The sequence below is a fragment of the Fukomys damarensis genome, unplaced genomic scaffold (genome assembly GCF_012274545.1).
Source record: "Fukomys damarensis isolate Sample0158 unplaced genomic scaffold, DMR_v1.0_HiC HiC_scaffold_3, whole genome shotgun sequence".
In the NCBI taxonomy this organism is placed as follows: domain Eukaryota; kingdom Metazoa; phylum Chordata; class Mammalia; order Rodentia; family Bathyergidae; genus Fukomys; species Fukomys damarensis.
In genome coordinates, this window is record NW_022900915.1 from 33,633,821 (window position 1) to 33,660,134 (window position 26,314).

The 26,314-nt window shown below is 35.6% G+C and overlaps 1 protein-coding gene across 2 annotated transcripts in view; it reads right to left on the minus strand.

The window, feature by feature from the left end:
• Positions 1–6,947: 6,947 nt before the first annotated feature.
• The window catches only part of Slf1 (SMC5-SMC6 complex localization factor 1), a 58,057-nt gene continuing 38,690 nt past the window's right edge, over positions 6,948–26,314 (minus strand). For both annotated transcript variants that reach the window (XM_010637197.2, XM_010637198.2), the window contains exons 15-21: positions 21,509–21,656; positions 14,938–15,083; positions 13,441–13,604; positions 12,602–12,732; positions 10,618–10,710; positions 10,023–10,205; positions 6,948–7,664 (exon numbers count right to left, since the gene is read on the minus strand). In XM_010637197.2, the coding sequence (XP_010635499.1) occupies positions 7,183–7,664; positions 10,023–10,205; positions 10,618–10,710; positions 12,602–12,732; positions 13,441–13,604; positions 14,938–15,083; positions 21,509–21,656 (1,347 nt within the window). In that variant the 3' untranslated portion in view covers positions 6,948–7,182. The remainder of the gene's footprint in view (positions 7,665–10,022; positions 10,206–10,617; positions 10,711–12,601; positions 12,733–13,440; positions 13,605–14,937; positions 15,084–21,508; positions 21,657–26,314) is intronic.

Here is a 26,314-nt window from a genome sequence, read left to right on the forward strand (position 1 = left end):
ATGAGCAAAGAGGATCATTTAGGCTCAACTTTAGTTGGTTAAAGGTGTTAGTTGGTCACAGACAAGCTTCAAAATGGCTTCAATCATGTTAAATAATTTTGCCAGGGTTCACATGTTCACAAGTTTGGAGGAAATGCTAAATTCATAGAGAAAAAACAAAAAAAAAACAAAAAAAACATACCTGCCCCGACCATGCTTACCAGCCTCTTGCATTCATGGAGACACCTAAGATAACATCAAGCATTGTTACGGGACAGCTGGACCAGAGAGGAAGGAAAAGGCAGTATCCGTTCCAAGTTCAGAGATCCCCTGTAAAGCTAGTAGGGAGCTGGAAACCACATAATTATATTCCCTATAAAATATTCTTCCTTACACAGTGATTATAACAATTCCAAGTCAAAATCTGTAGGCACAGAAAGGGCTGTGTTTGTGGTTTTATGTCTTTGTTGAATAAGAGCAGAGGCAACTAATACTAATTTCTGTCCAAATTCATACAATGGTCCAATGGTCTACATATCTCTTACCTTTGTACTGAACTCTGATTAACTCCAGTTTCTATTAACAGCAAATCTCACAAACACAGCAGGGTCTCTGCAACCCCTGGGGACACACAGAAAAGTCAAGTACTATATTCATTTGAAGAAGCAGTCTTTAAGTAGACCAGTGAAATTCGTGAATACTTAAAATTTCTCCTCTAGAATGTACATGGGAAAGGTTTTCAGCAATAACCTTTTTATTGGGGAAATATTATGAATTTAACCAGAAGTAAACACACTGACACTTATAGGGTGACCACTATATACTATTCATTCTTGTGCACAAGTACTTGGCTTCCTGACAAGCAGGTGAGAAATCTTCCTTCCCAAAATGAACTGATTCTCTTTAGTGAACTACAGTTACAATTTAGGTATCCCGTGTGGGTAGAAATACAATGTGTTTTGAGTTGTAGTACTTAAAACATTACCTAGCCAGGTGTAGCAGTGCTCACCTGTCATCCCAGCACTCTGGGAGGCTGAGGCAGGAGGACTGCAAGTTTGAGCACAACCCAGTAACTTAGCAATTTAGTGACAGCCTGTCTCAAGATGAATGTAAAAAAGAGGGGCTAAGGATGTAGCTCAGTTCAAAGGCCCGGGGTCCAACCCCTATGAACCCAAGCAAAACAAAAACACTGCCTAATACAAGAGGTCCCTTTCCTGTATTCACACTAGAGGTGCAAATTGCATGCTGCGGAGAACAGTGGCAAGACCCTCAGAATTAGCACAGCAGACAGCTGACAGTTTGGATCTACGTTCACACTGCAAGTGAGTTATAAAGTGGGGTTTGTTTCACATCAATGATGACAGAAAAAAATTCTTAACATAGCAATGAACATCCTTCAAAGGCATTTAAGGTATACCTTTACTAAATGTAGTTGCCATTTAATCTTACCAGTTTCTTCCTCCTTTTCTGGGTTGAATCCGACAAGAGCCATTGGAGAACAAGGCATACTGCGGGTTCCATGAAAACTTCTTCAAATGAGAAAGTAAGAATGTATTGTGATTCCACATGAGGTTTAATCTTTACCAATTTGCACCTGATCCCCATGCCAACATGGCCAGGCCCAAGGTTACAAAGGCCCCATAGGTTCACTCTCAAAGGGGGCATGCGCAGGACAAGAGTATGGTTGGATGACGCCAGTTATACGTTCGGTTACAGCTGACCTTAACAAAGATGGCATATTTTAAGGCTGTACTTAAAAAAAAATCTAGTACCTGCCAGTTTAAGTAAGATAACTTTCGAAACATTTTAAGATGGACTCTACCTCAGGGGCATACTTTCAAAACAAGCAGGTTCCTGGCATTATAAATAAAGATAAATCACATTCTCAGAAAACTTGGAGAAGTGAAAAATACTCAAAATTTTGTCACAAACACAACCACTACTAGCAATATATTTGAATGTTTCCTTATGTAGAGAAAATACGTTTAATCACATTTAGTTTGTGCTATTAACAAAGAACCAAAATTATTAAAGAACAGTGGTGATCATGGAAGTTGTAAAAAATTGTTTTCTGCCTTCCCTTAAGTCTATTTCTTCCAATAACATGTCTGAGTATGAACTTAGTGTTTTGGAAGTGAGTTTGAAAGAACTAAAGTTATTGAAAAATAAAAAAACAAGACGTCTAGATTTACATAACCTCAAGGAAAGAACTGAGTACCAAAAGTCAAAACAGCCTGTTTCTGACTTTGGATACCAGTGTAACAGGTATGTTTTTATCGACTGTGGAGATAGTCGCCCTGGGTGAGCTCAATATGATCCCCTTCAGAGCCTCCTCCTTCCTGCGGCAATTTCATGTGTATGCCATCATGCAAATTACTGGATTTTTTATTGAATGTAACTAAAAGCACCTTCTTCAAAATAATTATCCAAGCCTCAAAAGTGCAAGGACCCAACTTCAATCCCTGGTCCCCCCCCCCAAAAAAAAATCCAAATTGTTCAAAATTTAATTCACAGGTGTAGTTCATTCCTGACATTAGATTCTGTGTTTTGCTTGATTTTGTGCCTTCACTAACTTCAGTTAATATATTAAGTAATACCTAGAAATTTCTACTTTTTGGAATCCTTTAATCAAACAAGTCCTAACCATTTTTCCCCGAATCCCTTGCCTAGATTTCATCTTTACAATTTTTTTTTCAGAGAAAGTCCTTTAAAACACATACTTTAACTTCACCAGATTCTACTTAATGTTCTGGAATTTCATCTCTACATTGTGAAAGAGAAACAATGCCAAGTTGAAAAATGCATCGTTAGGGCAAAATCAGATACCTAAGATGTACATTCCTTAAAACAAAAACCTGTTATAAACCAAAGTATTTGGATCATTAGAAAAATTTATCAAGAGTCATGACATAAAACATTGCTGACCTAACCTTGAAGTTGAGAAGTTACTGACAACAAACCAAGTTCTTTTATCTGTCACCACTTAAAGATTAATGATTTCTTTTCAACATGAGTATTTCACTTGGGGAGAGAAGAATGAAGAAGTAATGGTGATTTTTGTTCATCCACTATGAAGACAAATGATAGTTTGATAGGTGTAAATTCAAAGCTGGATTCCAAATTTTTGGTTCAGTGTAACTTATCCTCTGGAAGTGTTAAACATTTTCTTTAAAACTTCCTTTGGTAGAACTAAATCATATGTTCCAAAGTAGCGAACCATTCTCAATTAATGATTAACACATAGTAAGTACTCATGTTCAGTTAATTAGATACTCCGGAAGAAGGATGATTAGATATACCAAATCTGGGTTTAATATCCCAAGTAAATTTAGGGGTCAGGACACACAAATTTAGGGAAAATGCTTCAATTCTAACTGAGAATGGCTGTTTATAGATGCCTGAGTAAGGAGAGCCTTTTTTGGGGTCTATGCATGGGCAATATATGTTACAATATTTGCATACTGTGCATTAACAATGTACTTTAATTAGGATTACTATTTTTATAGCTGAGCATTAGTCACTTTGCTGACTTAATATTACTGTTGGATTTTAATTCAGTAATAGTTCTTAAATCCAGAAGAGAGTTCACTGTGCTTCTGTTTTAAAAGGGTAGGAGAGTGGTACAAGTATCTTCAAAACCAAAACAATACTCTAAAAATTCACTTATACCTAGTGCTAAGGTTGTTTCAAGCTTTTAAAAAAACAATGTAATAAATACATTTACAAGCAAAACTACACCAATACTAAAAAACCCACAGTAATAAATCAAATATAGAAAATATTGAAAAGTTTGTAACACAAAAATACTCCCAAACAGCAGATGCTTCTGTGAAAAAAGCTAATCATTTAGATGTGAGTGGTTAACCTAACAAGTTTTTTTCAAACAATTTAGCAGAATACTCTCCAATAATTCACATAAATCCATGTGTCTTAAGAAACAAACAAAGGTACAGGTCTATATTGCTTTGTGTTACCATAAACCGGGAAGCATGAGTTAAACATATTTCAAATTCTGTGTAAGATAGGAATTTACTCTAAGAGGGCAAACTTAAAAAAAATCTAATGGTCAATGATGTTAAAAATATTTTAAGGAAAATATTTATTTTCTCTGAAATGATCTTTGAGTGGGATTTACAGTGCCTTTAAACACATGTAAAACAATACTATGACCTTTTAATTTCTAGCCTAAACCCTTCTAAATGTGTTACTAAAGCAAGCAATCAACAAAGTATATCCTCTTCCTCCAATTCATCTTATCCTACAAGGTCCATTTTTTAATAAATTAATTTTATTCACAAGGAGCAGTAGTTTTATTTACGACTGATTCCATGTGACAAGTTTTGACATCACCAAGCACGCCAGGGTTCCCATGACACCATCACTGGCCTTTCCAACTCAAGCCACATTTGTTAGAAAAACAATTCTCATCCTGAGTTTTGGAAGCTGCACATCAGCACCGAGGTGCAATTGGCCTGGAAGTTCTGCGCTAAATGCCTGGAGGGAAGAGTGCCCCTTGTCACTCAAAGATGACCCTGTCCTCCTAAGGAGCCACAGTGACAGTCTCTCATCAAGTTCATCACTTAATGGGAAAGGTATATAAAGACATGGGACTGCACACTCCACCATGATTTTTTTTTTCATGTGAAGCTATTCATATACTTTAACTTTTTAAAAAAGGACAAACAATTTTTGGAGTTTATATAAAGTATCCTAGTGGTAATGCATTTATATCTGCCTAGGAAAGGAACTGCTAATATGCCCATCAAGGGATTAAAAACTACCAGATTCTTGAATATTCACATTTAAAAACTAAAGCACACTGCCAATTTTAGAAACACACAAAACTTAAAATTTTTAAAAACAGCACATAGAAGACGACCAGAAAATTTACCCATATCTGAGCCTGGTTTACCTTGCAGACCATAAATCTTTCTTCTTTCTTTGTAGAGCTGGGTCCTGTCCGGTGCACCATCGCGGGCAATGTAGGTGTTCAAGAAATGCTGACTACTGTAATGCTGCTACTGTAATAAGGGCTCTTAGGCTTTTAAGAAAAAAACAGTCCTATGGAACTCTGATATCAAATCTTGCACAGTACAAGAAAGAATTACATAACTCAGCTTTTTATTCAGCTGCACCTCTGAGAAGTCTCCCGCTGAAAAGCCAGGACCCAGAAAGATGCAGAATTTCTTCCTCTAAGGTAGATTTAAGGCAATTACTATGTTTCCTCAAAAGTATTTATAGAAAATAAAATTAAATATTGAAGCTTTTCCTTGCAGGTCTAAATGAATGCGCATATATAGATAGGAGTCTGGATTAGGCCACAAAACCTAATAACCTATGTTCGCCACATTAGGTTTTCAAAGGTGAAACTGCAATACCTTTGTACAGGCAGAGACCTGGATGGCACTTGTGTGTTTCGCAATATATGCTGGCATGACCTGTAGAAGTTGGCAGGTAGAACAGTTATAAAGTAATTCTAACTGTAGCCAAAAAAATTATTTCTTAGTGAACATCTAATTTAAAAAATTACTTTTTCTTAATGGTGCAAAAAGCCTAACTCATGAGGTGATTACTTACTTTAGGATTACTTCCAACTTAAGCAATTACCATCTTCTATTTTGCTTTAATGATTCCTTATAACCAAAAGAGGAAGTATGAACTACTAAAGAATATTTTTACGTGCCATATAAAGTGATAGAGTAAGTTAATACTCTCATGACAAGAACACCTGGTGTTTCTATTTGACAAATAAGAGAAACCAAAGATCAGAAAGAATTTTCTTTGTACTTTACTTATTAACTACAGTAGACAAAGATCCAAAAAATGTTCCTGATGTCATTGTCTATATTCTTAAGCTTATATTAGCTTACAAAGCAAACAATATCCCAGGCTCCTCATAAGTGAGATAAAACAGCTACTCCTGGGAATAAAAATATTCCTACTCATCATCTGGGGATGACGTTCCTTCCCGTATCTTAACATCCTTTAGACAATCTCTCCTACATGATGCTTTCTCTGTAAACTTTGGCAGATTAATAAAAAGATTTGCATAATGTCATATTTGAAGGGTAGAGACTAATATACGTTAAAAATTATTTTAAAATACAGCAAAACTTGATTTTTAAAATTGAACTGATACACTAGAATAGCAGTTTTCAATCTAGATGATAAGCTCTATAATAAGAAAGTGAGCATGTGTATTTTGTTAAAAGATGTATTTCCAAGATAAAAGTGAAATATGTACCTTTAGCAGATTAATTGCTGTGGGATCATCACTTTAGATACATAAAAGCTAAAAGTAAGTTTTAATGTTTTTTTACCATCTGTATCACAATGTAGCTTATTCCCACAAGTGAAGCATTTCTAATTTCTAAAGTGGCTATTATCCATGCCCTGTCTTTCAGTTTTACTACACTGCAAGCTGCTATTAGGAACAAACTATCAGTTAAAACATTACAACTCTGTAAATTCATACTGCACATTAAGATTTTTTAGATAACCTCAACTCTTACTTAGATACCATTTTAATATTAATATTCAATAAAACTTACTAGGTAGCAAAATGTTTTCACTAACAGAATATTGGTTACATGAAGTAGTCACACACTTTGTACATGAACTGCTAAAATAAAACAGATCAAGGGACTATTGTCATATTTTGTATATTAACTGCATTGAAATATCAAAAGAATATTATTTTAAATTTTAGAAATGTTTATTTTAGAAACACACAAAACTAAAAGCATTTTTAGTCCATCAGCCTATAGAGAAAAAAGAGGGGTTTATAGCTTATAGATACACATATATAGATCCACATTCATATGAGTACCTTTGCCATGATGACCTAGAACACCTAGAATAGAGGACATTACATTTTGAATTTTAAAAAACATTTAAATTAACTTTTTACATGTACAGTATAAATAAATAATGTCATTTTAAGAACAAAAAGATTAATAAAAGCCGTTTATATCAAATAAAACCATTTTTCTTTAAAACTTCTTAGTCAAATTCCATATGCTGGAAATAGAAGCTTATATTTTAGGTCTGCAGAAAATTTTCACGGGTTTTTAAAATCTAGCAAATCTGAACAGTCAGTTAATAAATAAATCAAATTAGTATTTGTCAGTAAGCTCTGAAGTCTATACTAAATGACAAAATAAGCAGAACATTTAGAAAGTTGACTCATACTTTTTGGCTCCTTCATGAGAGGTCTGTGACTGACCGACACATCATTTCCAAAGTTACCAGTAAGGCCTCGGTATGGACTCCAGAACACAACTTTAAATTCTCAGGCAGTTCCTTCAGGATATTTGGGAGCTTCTTCAGTGTCTTTATATTTCTATCATAAAGATCCAGCAGCCAGTCAGCGTGAGCACTAGGGGTTTCTTTGTAACTTTTAGAAGCCTTAAGCAGCTCATTTAGATGAGTTAACCCTTTGAAAGCTAAAATGAACTCTGAAGACAAATCAAAAATTGAACAAAAATTTAGCAACATCCTACTCAGTAAAAACGAACCAAATTCGAGTTGCTGGTGGTAAAAATGTTTCTCCGCTTGTGCATGAAAGTTCTCCACTGTATCTTCTATTTTTGTAATAGCAAACAGCTCCTCCTTGATCTGAGGTGACAACACATAATCCAAGGGCAGTTCCCCCTTACAGTTTCTCTGCTGTAAAAGCAATGGGCCTGTGAAACAGAAAAGGTACAGTGTGAGGAGCACACCATTTTTATTTTGGCAGCATAACAGCTGTTTTCGCTTTTTCCCCAAAGTATTCAAGGCTCTGTTTAAAATCATTTTTTTTTTACTAATTCATGTTGACATAATTAACAGGCTGTACATACTGACTGCCTAAAAAAAAACAACAAAATTCTAGTCAATTGTCTAATAAAGTTTACCTAAAAGTATGTTTTAAATAAACAGTATGAAAAGTGCTCATGAAACTTTATAAACTACCATTTTGAAATATGAATTTCAGTGTTCCAAGAAGAAATTAACTACATATATTTATTTTAAAATCTGTGTAAGAGCCTTAAAGTTATCTTGTAATATCACCAAGAGCAAAAGGTACTGTCCCCTTCCATTAATAAGAAGACTGGCAGTTTGAAGACTGCAAACTCTGCACAGAAATAGAATACATTTTCTATTTTATCCTTATTTATGTTTGACTTTGGTATAGGTAAATGATTCACAAAAAACTGAATTCTCCTGGATCAAATTCAGATCTCATCTATCCATCCACGCTAAACCCACCCGACCACCTACTTAGTTCCCAAAACAGAGTTTGTCCCCTAGGTAATAAAGGATGGTGTCAGAGGAACAAAACAATGACATGGTATTTGGTCACCCAGAGAAGTACAGAAGTATTCTGTACTTTTGTCAAGCAAATCTTGTACTTCATCTTAAAAATATTATGAGGTACCCAAAGGTTTTAGCAATGCAGATTTAATCAGAAAATCTTGCCATTACAACATACTGTCAGAAAGACCAGATAGTGGTGGATATTTATGGGGACTCTGATCAGGTATGCACAATGGATAATTCTAAGTCAATATTAGGTTCTTGCCCATGAATTTACGTCCTTAAAAATAAAAAAGATCCACGTTACCACTATTTTAAAAAAATTATGGATACTTAAAATGATTTTAGAGACATAAATATACTTCTAACTATTACTCTCAAAACTGAGTACCTGGCAATGAAGATAATAGCTATTATGATGTCCAATCACATGACTGGTCCAAATGCAGAAAAGGGAAAATAAGTCTGTGTGAGCACCAAAGGACCTTGATATGGCCAAGTTAAGATTTCCTCACAGGTCAAGAAACTCATCCATTTACTAACCTTCACTAGTGAAATTCATGTTCACTGGTACAATGCTAAACTGTACCAAAGCACTAAACCTAATACAAATTATGGCTTTGTATCACTTACACTACTTAAAGCAAAACCAAATATTGGCTTAAATGCCAAATATGCAATTCAGAACAAAAAAAAAGAGTAGAAAAATAAAAGTTAGTGGCAGAGCATTATGTTTACAATACTTAAAGGAGATTTGAAAAAAAATATTCATTATGATAAAATGGTGCTGGTAAAATAGGCACAGTAAGGCCTTTAGGGGGCAGGAGAAGACTATAAATAACCAAATGTCTTAGGTTATATCTTACTATACAACCTTTCGTACCTACAGATACATATGTATAGCACAAAAGACATCTGATGAAAATATACCTTTTGTTTTTTTGCAGAACCATTTTAATTACGGGATAAAATCATTTTAAATTCTACTAAAAGCAGTACAAATAAAAGTGACAGGAAATTTACACAAATCTTTGTATAAGCTAGTCATCAGCTCTCTTTTGTTTTTCTTTTTGAAACAAAAATCGGCTAGAACATTTTGATGTAAAATTTATAGTATTCAGTTCAGATATAAGAATGTGGCTGAAAAAGAGGGAAGGGGCTTGCTGAAAGCAAAGATCAAAAATTAGCAGAAAAAGCAGATGAGTATTAAGCTGAAATTACTTTCTTTACAAAATCCTGTACTTTTTTTCATTTGAATCTTCCTACTTTAACTGACTGCAAAATGTGAACGAAGAAAAGTATTCTAGGCTATCTTTTCATTAATTTTTAAAAGAAAATTCAAAAATAACATTGAGTCAGCAGTTATGTACAGGAACTAAATAAAAAAATCTAAATAATCACACTGAATACTTACATTCTTATTTTAATAAGCTTTCAGAAATGATTAGTTCAGAAAGACATTACATACGTAAGGTAAAAGGATTAATATTTAAAACCAACACATTCAATTAAAAACAGACACTCGAACACGAACCTGACTAGGCCGAGTGATACATACATATGTGCACATATACATATCAGGAAAGGGCTTTGATCACCACGAGACAGTTCACCCCTACTTTTCCATTATTACAAAATAAAAGCATCTTTCCTAGCAGATTTTAAATATAAAATGCTATCTGCCTTCAAGGGATTCATCAAAAGCCTGGCTAATTCCTTGAGAACATTAGCGTAAATGCACTCACCCCCGTGCTGCAGCAGCAGCTTGCCAATTTCTACATGTCCGTTGGACAGTGCGTCATGCAAAGGAGTCACCCCGTCCACTTGAGTGAGCAGATCTACCTCTGGACAACGTTGCAAAATTTCCTGGACACACACTGTGTTGCCATAGTTACAGGCTTCATGCAAAGGCGTCCAGCCAGCATTGTCTAAATTAGAAATCAAGGCAAGTTTTAAACAGCAGAAGTAAGACTTTTGGTAGCAGAGTGTTGATATGTTCCTTCTTTCATCAGATGATTTTGCAGGCACTTCATATTTAAAAAAAAACTTTCTTAAAATGCCCAAAGTGCAATCATATTCCTACATTTAAGAAAAATAAACTAAAATAATTAAACCTATTTGAAAGTGTCAATGCTGGGATACAATCGAAACATAAACAAACAAAACATTTCTGTATCATTAGCTATAAATCATTACACACTGATTTCTTGGTTTTGCTACTGGCAGTATTTTAAAGATGTCTTAAGTAAATTTACTTAAATTATTTTTCTTAATGTGACATAAAACTATTATAAATAAATATTAAGGCACTGGATGAGACCACAAAGATTTAGAGCTTACCTTTAACATTGATGTCTATTCCTGGCAAAGACAGAAGTAAAATCAATTTGTCCACTTTGTTGCTTATGCAAGCCCTATGCAGGGCTGTTTCTCCTGCCATAAAAAATTAATAGATTAATCCAGAGAAGACAAGGTATCAGCTAAAGAAAATAATAAGAGGGCATGAACTAGGAGATCTGGACCTAGGCCAGAAAATTATTTACTAAATTTTCCTTCTGGCTGGTTTAAACATCTCTTGCGTTAAAAAGGGTGGGGGAAGAAGCAGCCCACCAATCCATGGAGCTTCTGTTCTGTCAGCAATTCAGCAATGAGATTCTATAGCAAAGGCTTTAAAACCAGCATTGTCTCACCCTAGCTCAAGGTTTAAAGCTTCAATCCTGCTATAAAATCCCCAAATGATCAGAGAATACCAAAAAATACTGGGTTTTGCAGCAATAAAAGTTTAGAGTGCAACTGCCCTCTCAAATTTATTCATGAACCTACGTTAGATGTATGGCTCTTTTTTATACAGCATTTATAGCTTAATTCAAATGAATGTTTCTGGCTAAGCACGAGTGCCTCTACACACTCAAGTATAATTCAGAACTTCAAATCCATTAACAGATGGTTTGCTGCTTCTCAATAGGCTGTCTGGCTTGGCTACAGCAGCACAGAGAGGAAGAAATGGAGGAATCTTAATATAAACACCACACACACACACATGCACACGCAAACACACAAATCCCTAGTACCATTTAAAGCTGAACAAGGGAAACAAATAGAATGGCAAAGTTTTTGTAGGAAAGATGCAATCAATAGCTGCTGGCTAAAATTATCTATATCCACCTCTATTATAACCAAGACCAATAAAATATAAGTGAGAATTTGATACAAGGAAAAAAAATTTAAAAACTTGTGACTGCTTGGGAAACAAAGTGAAATACTGAATCATATTTATTCTTGCTATAAAATACTAAGTAGCTCATTTTTACAGTGTTCAGTTTTTATATATTATCTCTGTAACTTCTACTAAAACATTTCTTTTACATGCACAGCAAAGCTTGTCAGGTTTTTCTCTATTTGACAATTCCCTTCCCTTCTCCCACTTCCTTCTGCTGTTCAGCCTAAAGTCATTCATATCCATCTTACTTCCTGAAATAATAAAACACAGAAAAAGGACACTGATTTGTGAAGTTAATATCTGAGCTCTTGTCTAATACATTTATCATATTCTGAGCTACATGTGCAGTTGAGTTTGTGGTAAGCAATTTATGAACTTAGGCACAAACACTGTAAGAGATTTAAATTTCTATTTCTATGGGTATCATGTTAATATTTATATTAAAAACATTATAAACAAGAGATTCAGCCAGGTGTCTTCTCTTTGAAGACAATTTATATTTGTGAGTTAGGAGGTATCTAGGTAAAAAAAAAAAGAAGAGCTGCCAGAGTGAATTATTACAACATTATTTTTGTTATTCCACCCTTTAGGTACTTAGGTTCCAGTACAGTTACAACCAAAAGCCAAACACATTTCATAGTCTGGGCTCAGTGCCTAGAAGAAAAGAGCCCATATGCTTAACACAGCTATGTAACATAGCCTTCTCCTCATTCTTTGTTCACAAAATGTCTAGTACTGAAAGAGATGAAGATGGAATTATACTTTCAAATCGGAAGACACTGATCCGAACAGCACAGGTTGAGGTGGAATAGAAAAGTAAGGCGGGCAAGTCTGGAATGAGCTCAGTGAATGCTATGCACTATAGTTAGAACCTGCAGGGCCAGGAGGAGAAAAGAAGATGAATGCTCTATTATACTGGCTATTAAGTGATCACTTTCTCTGTTTAAGTGACAGTTCAAGAAAACAGTACTCTGTCTAGGAAGGTATTTCCTGGACCTAGTCCAATATTTAAGTTCAAGTATTCATCAGGACAAGTGTGTGCAATTTGCAAGTACTGACTACAACCTTAAAAAGTTCTTAGTATAATTTAGATATTTGGAATACCTTTTAGATTAGTCTTGTGAATATTCATCTTTTTAAGATTGGGGCAATTCTCCTTGCAGCATGGTGATTCTCCTTCTGACTTCTTTTTAAATTTTTTTAATGATGGGGAACATTTAGCAAGGTTCAGCTCTCTGAAAGGCAAGAAAGATATAACGAAAGCTTGTTTTTCAGCGAGGCATGCCAGCATACATTAGTTTTTTTTTTTTTTTTAATCTAGCCTTGTTTTAATTTAAACTCTTACTCATTCAATTTATACTGATTTCTAAATTTTACAGTATATTTCAACCATACTGGAACAAATTTTTATGCATTAACTTCCATTTTACTAGCCTTACTCCCCAACTGCCCAATGGGGATCAGGTTATGAATACAAAATGTTAAAAAAAGGTGACCAAACAAATTGTGTTTTGCAGAAAAGAATAAAGCAGAAAGCTAAGGTCAGCTTTGCTGCCTTCTTATTTTCATAGAGTGATTCTATTCTCTTCTCCTTCTCAGAGGGAGCCAGAATGTCAGGCTGAGTTTTCCATAGCATGGTTTTAGAGGTTCTCATTTGGGGGAGGCTGGTATGAAGATCTAGACTATCTTGCTGACCATGAATTTTGAAATATCATCTTTATTATAGAAAAGTACTAGCTCAAATCACAAGGTAAAACTTGTGTGAAAAAATCTGACGAATTAATTTTTGGGGGGAAGTGGTTAATAAAGTATGTTCTTGAATTACAGAAAGAAAAAATGTTGGTTGTGCGTATTTACAGGTCAATAACTGAGTTTTCATCTAATCTATGCAATTCAGAGTCCCACAGCGAAACAAAGCACAGTTGGACGAGGGTGTCACTTACGGTAACTTGGGCAGCCCCTCCATTTGCTTCCGCTTTGCACCGTTCAGCATTAGTAAGGCTCTCTGAGACTCCAGGCAAGATCGCTTCCCTGGTTTCTTTGGTAAATGCATCTTCCCAGCCCGGTGCACACCAGTTTTCCCCAAAGCCGGCAAATAGGAATAAACCTGTTGCAAAATAGTATTCCATTGCTTTCTTAACTACAAAGACAGCAGTAAAAAGAAATCACTTCTTTCATTTCACCATTAAATTTGTTTTGTGTCTTTTAATTTCTCCACTGTGGGTACCACTATATTGTTTGAAATGATAAAATATTAAGAAAAGTTAGTACCTTGTCATTAAGACAATATCAGGTAGAGAAGAAAAATACTTTCTCAGAAGTAATTATTTTAAAAAATTCAATAGGAAAGCTGTTTTTGTTTTGTTGTTTTGTTTTTCCAGTACTGGGGACTAAACTCAAGGTCTCTGCATGGAGTTATTTTCCTCAGCCCTTTTCTTTTCATTTTTAAATTTCGACTCTCCCTAAGTTGTACAGCTTAGTTCTAACTTGTGATGCTCCTGCCTCAGCCTCCCAGAGTGCTGGCAATTTTTATATTTTTGACTTACGTATAACTTGGATTTGTCATTTCCATTTTCACAATAATCTTAAACGAAAATAAATCTGGGATAAATGGTAAGGAGTGAAAAATGTCCTTAAAGACCAGTATTGTTGCAAAAACAATTTGCCTAATCTGACCAGTAAATACACTCCTTTCTCTGTATCTCTCCCTCTCTTTTTTTTTTTCTTTTTCAGTACCAGGGATACAACTCAGAGGCTTCACTCTGAGCTACATCGCAGCCCTTTTTACATTTATAATTTTGAGACAGGGTCTTGCTAAGTCACCAGGTTGACTGGGCTGGGCTTGACGTTGTGATCCTCCTGCCTCAGCCCCTCAGAGTGCTGGGATTTGCAGGTTTGTGTCATCCACTGGATTAAACTTTTTTCTCACGCGTTGAAGAAATCACTAGGATACTGGATCCTAAAAGTACTTAAAGACGGCCTAGACAAAACTAGAAAACCATGGATCAAATATAACTTAGGTGTGTATAAACCCATGACATATCACTTACGAATTTTGCTATTTAGCCACCATTAAATACCATATAGAATTTTTTTGAATCTCGTCCAAAATAATCTTATATACTGTGTCTGTATTAGAAAATAAAGGTTCTATCATTTTTCTGTTACCAACAGTTAATTACTATAAAAAACAACTAAAATTTCTATTCACTAATCTATTTTTTTGGTACAGGGATTGAACTCGGGACCTTGTGCTTGTGAGGCAGGCAGTGGAACCACTGAGCTAAATCCCCAGTCCTACTAAGGTCCTACTAATCTATTTTTAAGGTCTAAAAATACTAGCTCTTTTATGGGCTGGTGTTATGAATTATGCTCTTTAAAATTGAACTCATGGATTAACATCTCAAAAATGCAAAGAGGCAGGAGACAGCAGTGTTTACCATTTTCTGAAGAGAGAGTGGCTCAGAAGAAATACCGATGGGGCTCTGTAAACACAACTTTTTAAAGACTGCTTCTGCAACAAACATCTGAAGCCAGGAGGATGAAAAGGAGCAAATGAAAATCTCTAATTCTCGTGAAGAAAAGTCTGCAGAAAAACAAAATAAGTAAATACAATATATTGCTACATCCTATACAATTGTTTTCTATACATCATTTTCTCAGTGGATTTCATTTAATTAAATGGTGGTTCCTACATCGGTAAGATTCACCCATAAAATTTTAAATCATAAGACATACATCATTTTCCTGTTCCTTGCTTTTTAAAGAAATTTTTTTATGGTACATGTTCTCACGTTTGAAAAGCAATAACTACTTTTTATGACTTTAAATGAAAGTCTTATAATTACATATATACGGAGGAGATAGACAATATTAGGAATATATCAATATACATGGGATTTTATCACTATACCTTTCCAACTGACATTACGGATCTGTTCTCCTGACAGGGCTGCTCTTTCGGAAAACCAGTAGTTTTTAAATACATGTTTTAAATATGCATATAATAAATTTGCAATGTGTGTTGAGCTGATGGGAAGAAAGGACTTAAGTCTGCTTTTCTGAGAAGAACCAGGAGCCCTATCACTGAACAGGAAGAAGAGATGCACAAGGTAAAGCAGGCAAACATAAAACAGGACGGGCATAAAGACTTCATTACAAGTTTGCACTCACTACAGTATGGAATAATTTTAAATGATGACACAACTAAGGTACTCAAATCTCTTCTACCCCCAAATTGCAAGTGTTCCAGTAAGATGGAAATGGATAATACGCATAGGAATTGAAAGTGATAAAGCACTACAGTGACTGTTTCTCAGATAATCTATTTAATGTTATGAATTCTCCCTAGATAAGCAACAGGATGAATAATATAATGGAATCATAATTAAAGAATGAGACCAATAGGATACTGAAAGAGCGAAGATGAAATGGTATATTAGTAAGTTGTGGTATTACTTGATAAGACAAACTACAAACACTGGAATAAATAAGTCAAAATTAGCAAAATAAACACGAGAAACAGCAGATGAAAATAATTTAAAATTATAAGCATTAGGTCACTACATATTTTTGTTTTTGTTTTTTTTTTTGTTTTTTTGAGACAGGGTCTCACTATGTAGTTGAGACTGACCTGGAGCTCACAATGTAGCCCAGGCTGGTCTTGAACTCACAGCGATCCTCCTGCCTCAGCCTCCAAGTGCTGGGATTATAGGTGTGAGCTACCACGCCCGCTAATCACTACATTTTTTAAGTGAGGCTGAATCATAAACCTAGTAGCAAAAATAAAACTTGACCTTTCTGTTCAGAAATGGAGTGCCTTTAGATTGAAGAGACTACAGAGGTCCAGTGAATGCCTTGCTCAGTCACTTTCATGGAAAGCTGGTGCTCTGGTGTCCTCGCTGGCCCTCATCCACAACTATGTGTTCTCAAGGGAGAGGTGGGGATTTTGCTCCCAGGAAATGCTGGAAAGCGATGCTACTGGCGCTAGTAGACACCCCATAGTGTGTAGTACAGATCCTAACAACAAGTACATAGCTGAAACATAGTCAGTGCATGGGCTGAGAAACTCTGCCTTCACTAAAGACACCTGCAGCTATTGCCCGTGGTAGACTGCCATGTTGGAGTCTTTGAAAAACCTTTGGTCAAATGGCTCCAGGCAGATGTTAACCAGGTTCACCTAGATGCAAACACACATGGCTGCTGGCTTCACAACCCCCTTCCAAACAGCCCCAGTAGAGATGAGCTGGAAATGAGAAAGGAGTTACTTGTTTACAGCCTTTCGTTCCCTACTACTAAAGCTAAGCCTATCATCAGTTTACTCTGATGAATTAACTTCCTAACAGGCAAAAGCAGAGCAGAGATAGCATGTGCTCTCGAGTTTGAAGGAGATAATGCCACACTGGAACTTACAAATGGAATTATTCAACTAAGAGGCCTATTTCACAGATTTACAGAATAAGGAAACCATACCAAAAATGGCTCTGTATTTTACCAGGTAATGATAAATAAGAGATGAGCACAAGAACATGAGAAACTTTACCCTACTGTAAGGCTTTCAAGGGCAGGGTCACTTTTGTAGCCCTCACAGAATATATGTCACTCACTTGCATGGAAAAACATATTTAGTATTTGACAGATGAATGAATGAGGGGCAGATAACAATAAATCATTATAGAAAGCCAAGCCAAGCCAATCTTTTAGAAAGCTAATCAGATCATGCCAGTCCTTTGTTGAAACAGCTTCTAATTCTTCAACACAGATCACAAGTTCCACACAAACTGCCTTCTCCAGTTTTGGGCCTTACACTGGCCAATCCACCCACTGATGTTTATGATTAGCCTTGGACCAGGAGGCCCCGCACAGACCCGGGCCCTTCCTTCTTTAGAGCTTTGGTCAGTGTTGTGACTGGAACACCATCCTCTGACTGCCAAACTTGTACTTATCCTGCATGCCATGACCACTCACTATAAAGCAAGCTTTTCAGTCTCAGCACCCAGTTCTCTTGTTCAGAGCACTTATGTTTCAAAGATGCACAGTGATATTTTAACTTAATTATAGTCTGCCTCTCCCACTGAAAGCTCCAAAGGAGCAAGGATCATCGTGTTTTGTGTTCTGTCTTCACTAAATCCATGAAGTGTCTAAGCTGACTGGTAGAATGACAGTATAAATTTTTTGAATGAATGAGAGGATTAGAAAAACTTTTACTGAGATGATTAATAAAAATATAAAAAATTATACTTATGGAAGAGGTCTGAAGCACAGAAAGAGATTAAAAGAGATGGAAAAGTAAAATTGAACAGAACCTTAAAAAAGTATCAGGGAAAGATAATGTTATAATCTTAGAAAGACAGAACTTTAATACTAAAGTTGACTCTGTAAAAACATATAATAAATTTTGATGTGTTTTCTTTCCTACTGAAACAGAAGAAATTAGTTGCCAAGAATTAGTGAACTACAGCTTACCGCCTGTATGAACAAAGTTTTATTACATCCCAGCCATGTTTGTTTATGTACCATGTATGGTAGCTGCTTTCTTACCCAACTGCAGAGCAGCTGGGAAAGAGACCACAGGGTCTCCAAAGTCAGGACTACTACCTCACCGGGTAGCTTACATTTAAAAAAGGTTGCTAACCAATAGTTTAAGCCAATAATCAGGATTTGAATTAGGCATTAAAAATACATTTCAGACAGTAAGGCTTTAAAGAAGCTCTTTCTGTCCAAAAGTGTTTAGAAATAAAAGAGCATGACATCGGCATGGAACTGATGGGTACAAGATCTGATGGAAAGAAGAAAGGCTTTTAGCCAGGTGTAGAGGAGCAGCCTGTGATCCCAGTACTCTGCGAAAGTGAAGCAAAAGAATCACAAGTTCAAACCCACCTGGGAAAATTAGCAATTTACTGTCTCAAAGTAAAAATAAAAGGGTTGGGGATGAACGAGGTACCCCAGTGGTACCACACCCCTGGGTTTGATCCCCATTACCCACCTCTGAAAGCAAAAAGGAAGAAAGGACATTCGTTGTCTTCTGAAATACCTATGCCTCAATCTTCACAAAACAACAGACTTAAATAAGAGATGAATCATTATCTTCAACTAGAAGTGATAACAACAGCTACACCACAACACTTTCCCTAATGAATTAGAAAAAGCGATAGTGAGTTAGAGTAATGCAAAGAAATGCTGAAAGAGAAAAGAAGGCCACATGTCGGAATATCCACAGAGAAAAACAAAGATGCCACTAACAACGACTTCCACACTTCTTCATAAATATTTAAACAAAAAGGCCAATAGGAGAATATCTAGCTCACTTGCATCATAAGTATGGTATTCAAGCAGAATAAACAATTTTAATTTTATTATGTTTATCTCCACAGAAAAGGTACTGCTTTCTTAAGGTTGAAGTGTTCACTTGATTTGTCTCTTGCCTAGGTTAAACCAAACTACTAACTACCAAAAGCTAGAATATTAAACTAGTTTTAGAAATATATATTAGAAATTTTTAAATTGCCCATCTACACCTAATATGAAACCTAAGAAACCAACTATGCCTGTGTGTTTTGAGAAAAGCAAGGCATAAAAATATTCTTCAAGTAACCTCATCTCCAATTTTAAACCCTAGTAATCAAACCCAGATCTTTGGTTAACAAGTTAATTGCGTTGACAGGATTGTAACAGTAGCACTAAAGTTAAGTTTTAGCTCATGAGTAGTAGGTTCAAACTTTTGGGGCTTAAACTTGTCTCAAACTGTGTACAGGGGGACACACCTATAATTCCAGCACTCTGGGAAGCTGAGGCAGGAGGATCACGGACCAAATTCAGCACGGGCCACTTACGGCTATCCTGTCTCAAAATGATACTAATAATAGGCTGGAGATGTAGTGCAGTGTGAAGGGCACTGGGTTCAATCCCCAGTGCTACTTAAAGCAAAGCAAAACAAAACTTGTCATATGAAAAGTAAGACAACACTGGATCGCTGGGTAACAATGTCTTGCCGTAGAGGAAAGGCAACCTGAGAACACGAGTGGAGAAAGCACTGAAGCAGAGGCACAGTACAAAGAACTCTTGCTGATAAGGCTCATGATTCCATGCACTCAGCCAATCTAAAGTAAATCATGTCTCCTTAAAGGCAAGCCCCACACCCTGGAAACAACCGGTCACCCAATCCCGTCCTTCGTCCCGAACTCAATTAGGTTTCATTATAGAACGGAAACAAGGAATTCTGCTAGCCAAATATTTAGTACTCATTCTTCCAAACAATGCCAGAATTCCGGAGTTTCTGAAGAGGATAAAAATAAAATAAATAAATAAAAAGAGAAAGGAAGGAAGGAAGAGAAAAGAAAGAATCCCACTCAAATACCTGGTAGTAATGGTGAGAGAGAAATGATAAAGGTTCTAAAGGAGGACTGAAATTGAGGTAGGAAATGTTAAAAGTCATTCAAAAGATAGCCGGTCCACAAAAGCAACAGCAATCACTTCTCCTCTGCTCAGTGACCATGGGGAAAAAAAGACATAAAATGCTTTAGAAAAAAATCTTCCAACTTTGGTAGTACAAAAAGAGACCTCCGGTTGCAGAGGGCACCATCAATAAATCCTAAACCCAGTTATAATCTGGATTCCTATTCTGAAGTCTTCTTTCAGAGCATTCATGTGATTGACAGCAGATTCAAGAATTTTTCTTTATTTATCCAATATGTGCTGAAACACATGAGCAGGAACACTGAATATTACTTGGCAGTCTAAAATACTGACTATGTATGTAAAAATCATCCTTTATATAGAGGGCCACAAAAAGCTCAACTAGCTTAAAGCATGTTCCTTTTACGAATTTAGGGTTATAGAAACAAACAGTTAAACAAAACAAACAAGAGAAGGAAGGAGGCAGGAAATCAACAGATTCTGCCTGAACAGGAAACGTACGAAAGATTTTAGGGAAGCCTCCCTCAGTTTGGAGAAACAAAAGGGAGGGGCAGAATTTTGCCTAAGGCTGAGTGCTGTAAAAATGAGTTCTGACATCATATTGCTTAAACAATAATTCCACTTAAGTTAGAAAACTTTAGAAAATTAAAATAGATAATAAGAACAGGAAGAAGAGACAGTCATACATATAAATTACTTGTTTGCTTTGTCCATGCACATTTGTTAGAGCACGAGACACTTAGAAAAAAATAAAAGTAGCAGTTTTTGATATTAAGAAAAATTATACAACAGGTACGGGGGGAATGTTAGAATAAGCGACATAAAGCAAATTAATCTGAGGGTCTTCATACTAAGTATTATGATTCAGTCAATCTTATTTTTTAAGCGTTCGAAGGAAAGACCCAGGAACAGTTCACACAGCACAGATTAAGATTGGGGAGCAATAATGCTTTCTATTCAACTGGAACGATAAGAGGAGTTACAGGTACTGAAAATAGTCTTCAACATTTATGCCTCTAAAAAATATACATAAAAAAGCAAATCTATGTCTCCAGTGAAATGGGAATGAAATGATTTTAAATTTGTCTACTGTATAGGATCCATTAATTATAATTTTTAGTTTTTAGGTTAGACAAATATTATCACATGTAACTATACAATACTTTATTTCCAGGTCATATTTTCCATACTACTATTCAATTTTTACAAAATCGTCAAAATAATATTTTTGGATAATAATATATATGGGAAGGAGGCTTCTGTAATGAGTTCAGGAAAATAAGAATACAAAATTGCATACATACAGAATAAGCTCAAGTATATGAAAATGCTTAGCATTCTCTGGTGGCAGAGAACACAAGAAACACATTAATGATAATACATTGGGGTGGGCACATTATTGGTAATTTTTATCTTCCTGTTTATACTCTTCATGTATATATATATATATATATGTGTGTGTGTGTGTGTGTATGTATCTACAATTATTTTAAGGAAGCTTCTTATGAACATATATTAAAGATTACAGACTGTTTTAAGTAAAATCAAACCTAAATTCTAGAATGGGTCTAAGAAAAATGTAACAGGCACACTTACCATCACATGCAAGGGATATATAACTTCCTAAGTCATCAGACAAGTGTCGCATCACGTTTCTACCCATCTTAAGACCAAGGAAGATCCAATAATCTACTGCTGCTCCAAGAATTCCAGTCAATAAGTGAGCTAGTTCATGTTTGAAGACCTAACAGTAAGATGGAAAAATATTACTAAAATACATTAGAATATAGAAGTTCTGTGTTTATTTTTAACTGTGTTGAGAGACCAAACTTGGCTATTTCAAAATACAGAGTATGCTAGTGCTAAGAGATATTCTTAAGAATCCTAGCGAATTAACTCCCTCTTTTTGGTTTTTTTTGGTACTGGGGATTGAACTGGGGTCCTTGTGCTTGCGAGGCAGGCGGCAGAACCACTGAGCTAAATCCCTGGCCCTCCCTCTTTTAACTCTTTCATCTACCCACCCCACCCCTCTCTATATACAATATGTATGTACTTATCTCTACACACACACATATGTGTGTGTGTGTGTGTGTGTGTGTGTGTTTTGCATACACAAACACATACACATTTATTTGACACACACTTTCATTTTGGTTATTCCTTATCTGAAAGGATTAGGGCCAGAAGTGTTTCAGATTTCAGACTTTGGAATTAGATGCATGATGTATATGTATGGATACATATACTACATGAAACAGATTAGGGATAGGACCCAAGTTCAAATGCAGAATTCATTTGCTTCATATTTATCTTATACATAATGGCCTGAAGGTAGTTTAATACAATGTTTTTAACGTACCTACAGTTTGAGCCATCATGTGATCAGGTGTGAAATCTTCTATGTGGCATCATGTTAGCAAACAAAACATTTAGGGTTTTGCAGTATTTTGGATTAGGGATGTTCAAGTCGCATATGACAAAGTAGTTAATAAAACTTCTAGGGACATATATGAATAACTTACAACAAACTGGTAAAATAATTTTATTCGAGGCTGTCAAGTGGTTGAATTAGGTGATAATTCTATTAAAACTATGAGGAAATACCTCGTTTCTGTGGATTTCTCTTAATAGGAACATGTTATGAAAGTGGACTTTTGTTACTTTTCCCATTCAACAAGTACTGAATTTTCTTTACATTTCTCTAAAAAACATTTTCCAAAAAACACGTGAAAAACAATTAAAAGCATTAGAAAATTTGTATAAAAATAGATTAAAAGTTTTAATTATCAAATTATATTTTACCTATCCTATATAACTTGGAGCTATACAGAGATCAGTTTGTGTGTGTGCATGGAGATTTGTCATATTAGTTATATGAGATAATAGGTTTCAATATGATATATTCATACACATATATAAGACATTTGGATCATTTCATGTCTCCATAATCCCCCAGCCCTTCCTCCTCCCTTCCCAATCCTCTTCTCTAGTAGTACAGACCAGTTTTTAAAGTATGAGTATTATTTTATATTATCACTTTTATAATGATATTAAATTTCCATAAAATATAGCAAGGTACAAAAACCTTACTTCTAGTGGATTTTACCCTGTTTTAAAAATATTCTTTCTCCTAAGTCATAAAATTTTGTATAAACTATGACATGTGAAAAAACATATTTAATTTTAAATATAAACACTTTTTCCAAAACCAAATTATTAGTTGAAATTTCTGTATTCTTAGTACTTGTTATCTAGGTGTGCTGAACACATTAAAAAAAAATCACTCAACAGTTGGGTAGAAGGTATGTGGACAGGTTTTAATGGTTTCCATATAGATTACAACTGTTCTACTACCACACTGCATTATGCCACCGTGCGATTAACAGAGAAATTGCAGATTTGTGTCTCCTCCACTTAGCAAAACAGTTTCTTATAGGTGGTCCATATAGTATTTTATTATGACATAATTCCTTCAGGAGCAATTACACAGATGATTTCAATGGGAAGTTCTCTATTTCTGGTTTGTTGTGCAAATACAGGCAAATAGTCGAGCAAACACAACATCAGGCCTGCCAAATAGTGTTTTCTGCAGAAAAACTCAGTGAGGATCAGTAGTACGTGCGCAGGCTCTCTGGTGTCCTACCACACTGGACGCACACAGTGTGTTCCAGAATGGCCCCATATTACAATCTAGGGAGAGATTCTGAAGCAAGGGGCAGAGGGGATTTAAAGTTTATGATCATCACTGTAAGAGGCAAAGCCCCTCTCGTTTGATCTGGAGCCTAGGCAGGGCCTGATGCTACCAGGTCAGAATCTGTGGGTGGGAGACAGCACCCCTTCCGTTCCGCCCCGCCGAGAGCCCGTTTAAGCACTCCCTGAGTACTGGGATTACACGCATACATCACCATGCCTGGCAGGATTACATCTCTTTTTTACCATGGTAATAAAGATCCTACCAAAGTTATTCTTATTTGTGTGTCATTTGCCAAACATGCACATTATTAAATATCCATAATAGTAAATTCCTATAAAGATATTTTCAAATTGGGATTTTATATTATATGCTTAGCTCTGAGACTCACTATGACCAGAGGGCCAAGGTACTATGCCTTGGATTATATGCAATACATGTATATACTGTGTAAAAGATGCTACTATTTCCAGTATACACATACTTGGATACACATATTTCAGAAGTAGATTATAAGAAAAGCACAAATAAACCATCAAAGAAAAATGATTTTATTGGAATACTGAAATGTTTACTAAAGCTGAAAGAACATGAATACCCTAAGAATTAGCAGAGAAATAAAGACAAATGATTTACATATTGACATCTATTTACCTGAAGATCTCTACTCTAATGTGTTAAACTCTATTACCAGATACTCTGTAAACACAGTTTGCCATCATCTGCCAGTAAATGTAATCTCCAGTTTATAAAATTGGAGCTCTTCCCAAATTGAGTATTCCTCAAAAGAGAACAAACTAGCATCTAGTCCTCTAACTCCCAGGTTAGGGATTTCCATAAAATCCCACTGCAGTATGTGACAAGCTACCCTATTCGAAAGACACACACAACACATGCACTATGCCTCTTCCCATCTTCAATGTTGGCATCTGAAACACGAGGCACTGTTACTGCAGGCACTTGGCCTCCAGTCAAGCCATGGCTCTTACAAGCTGTGACACCTTGAATAAGTTACTCAAACTCTCCAGCCTCAATGTTCTTATCTTTAAATACAAGCTTGCTTCCATTTCTACCTATAATTGTAGGTTATGCTCAAACAGCACTTAAGGACACCTCAAAGGAGAGTGGGACTAACCAGCACAGCTTGCTAAATCCGCAGCTCCTCCGTAACCTTGACACAGCCCACCTCTGCTCTCTGCCAGGAAAAGCCCAAAGCTTTCTCAGATTAATGACAATGAAATCCACTGCCACTGTGTCACTCTGTAATACTTGCTGATTGACATTATGACAAAACAATATTAGCATAAACTGAGGACTTCTGTTTAGCTAATGACTTAAATTGAATGCTTCAACTGAGCAAATCAAGAAACAAATGCTTTACAGTACGGAAAATGATGTCTGTGAACATGCATGGAATTCTTTAAAGTGGAAACTGCCAAAAAAGATTTAATTAAGTACAAGAATGAATTCTAACAGAAAGGTAATACAAAAAAAAGAGTATGTTATGTGAGTTGAAGCAATTCAAATGTTAAATAAAATATTAATTTGCAAAATTTAAAACCAGTTTTCATATTACAACTGATGCTACAATTTATTGCAGATTGCTTCTCAAATATGTTGCTCTTACTTTATAAATTTGAACAAAAATCTTCAAGTTAAATATGTATAAATCTGTTACTATTTACATCAGTGTTTCTGTAGTTGTCCTTTGATGATTTAGTAAAATTGTGAAAACGTCAGTTTTATCATTGTTTTCAGCTATAAGTGAGCAGTTTCATTTATGAAATCATATTGATGAAAAAAGCAATGCTCTACAATGAAGAAACGTTTTCTACCCTGTGATTCTATTGTACATAAAACAAAGCAGATGGCAATTTATAAAGATTTAGCTGAGAAGTACTATACTCAATTGGCAATGAGATATAGTTCTAGTCCAGCTGATATTTTCTACTGCCACACGTTTGCACCATCATACTTCTTTTAAAATTGGATATGTGTATAAGAAAGTGCCTAACTCACCTAGTTATAGTCACATAATAGGATTAATCATAAAGTAGTCTAACTATACGTAGGTGCATTCTCTTTTTTAATGTTGATCTACCAAAATAAAAAAAGGAAAAAAAACTAGCATCCTTAAAATAACTTTTCTTTCTGTAGCATGCCTCTGACACTTCTTAACCACAATTTTAAAAAAGTAACAATGATATATGACTCTGCTAATGGAAAACTGGGGATCTGGTAATTTTTAGAAAACCAAAAATATTGGATAAAATATATGAAATACCTTCCAAGGAAGAGACAAAGTTAGGTTTTTTGTTTGTTTGAGACAGGGTCTTGCTGTATAGTCTACAATGGCCTCAAACTCACAGTGATCCTCCTGCGTCAGCCCCCACAATGCTGGGATTACAGGTGTGTGCCACCATACCCGGCAAGAGATAAATAATAAGCAAGTGCTAGGCCAAAGCTTAAGAGAAGGTAAAAGCCAAACAAAGCAGACCAAACTAGAGGACTATACCTTGAGGATTTTTTCCTATTCAATCAAGAGCTGAGATATTTTGCAAAATACATGAATTAAAAATAAATGTAAGGCCGGGGATTTAGCTCAGTGGCGCAAGGTCCTGATTTTGGTTCCTGGGACCAGAAAAAAAAAATTTTTTTTTTTTTGGTACCAGGGATTGAACTCGGGTCCTTGCACTTGCAGCAGGCCACTG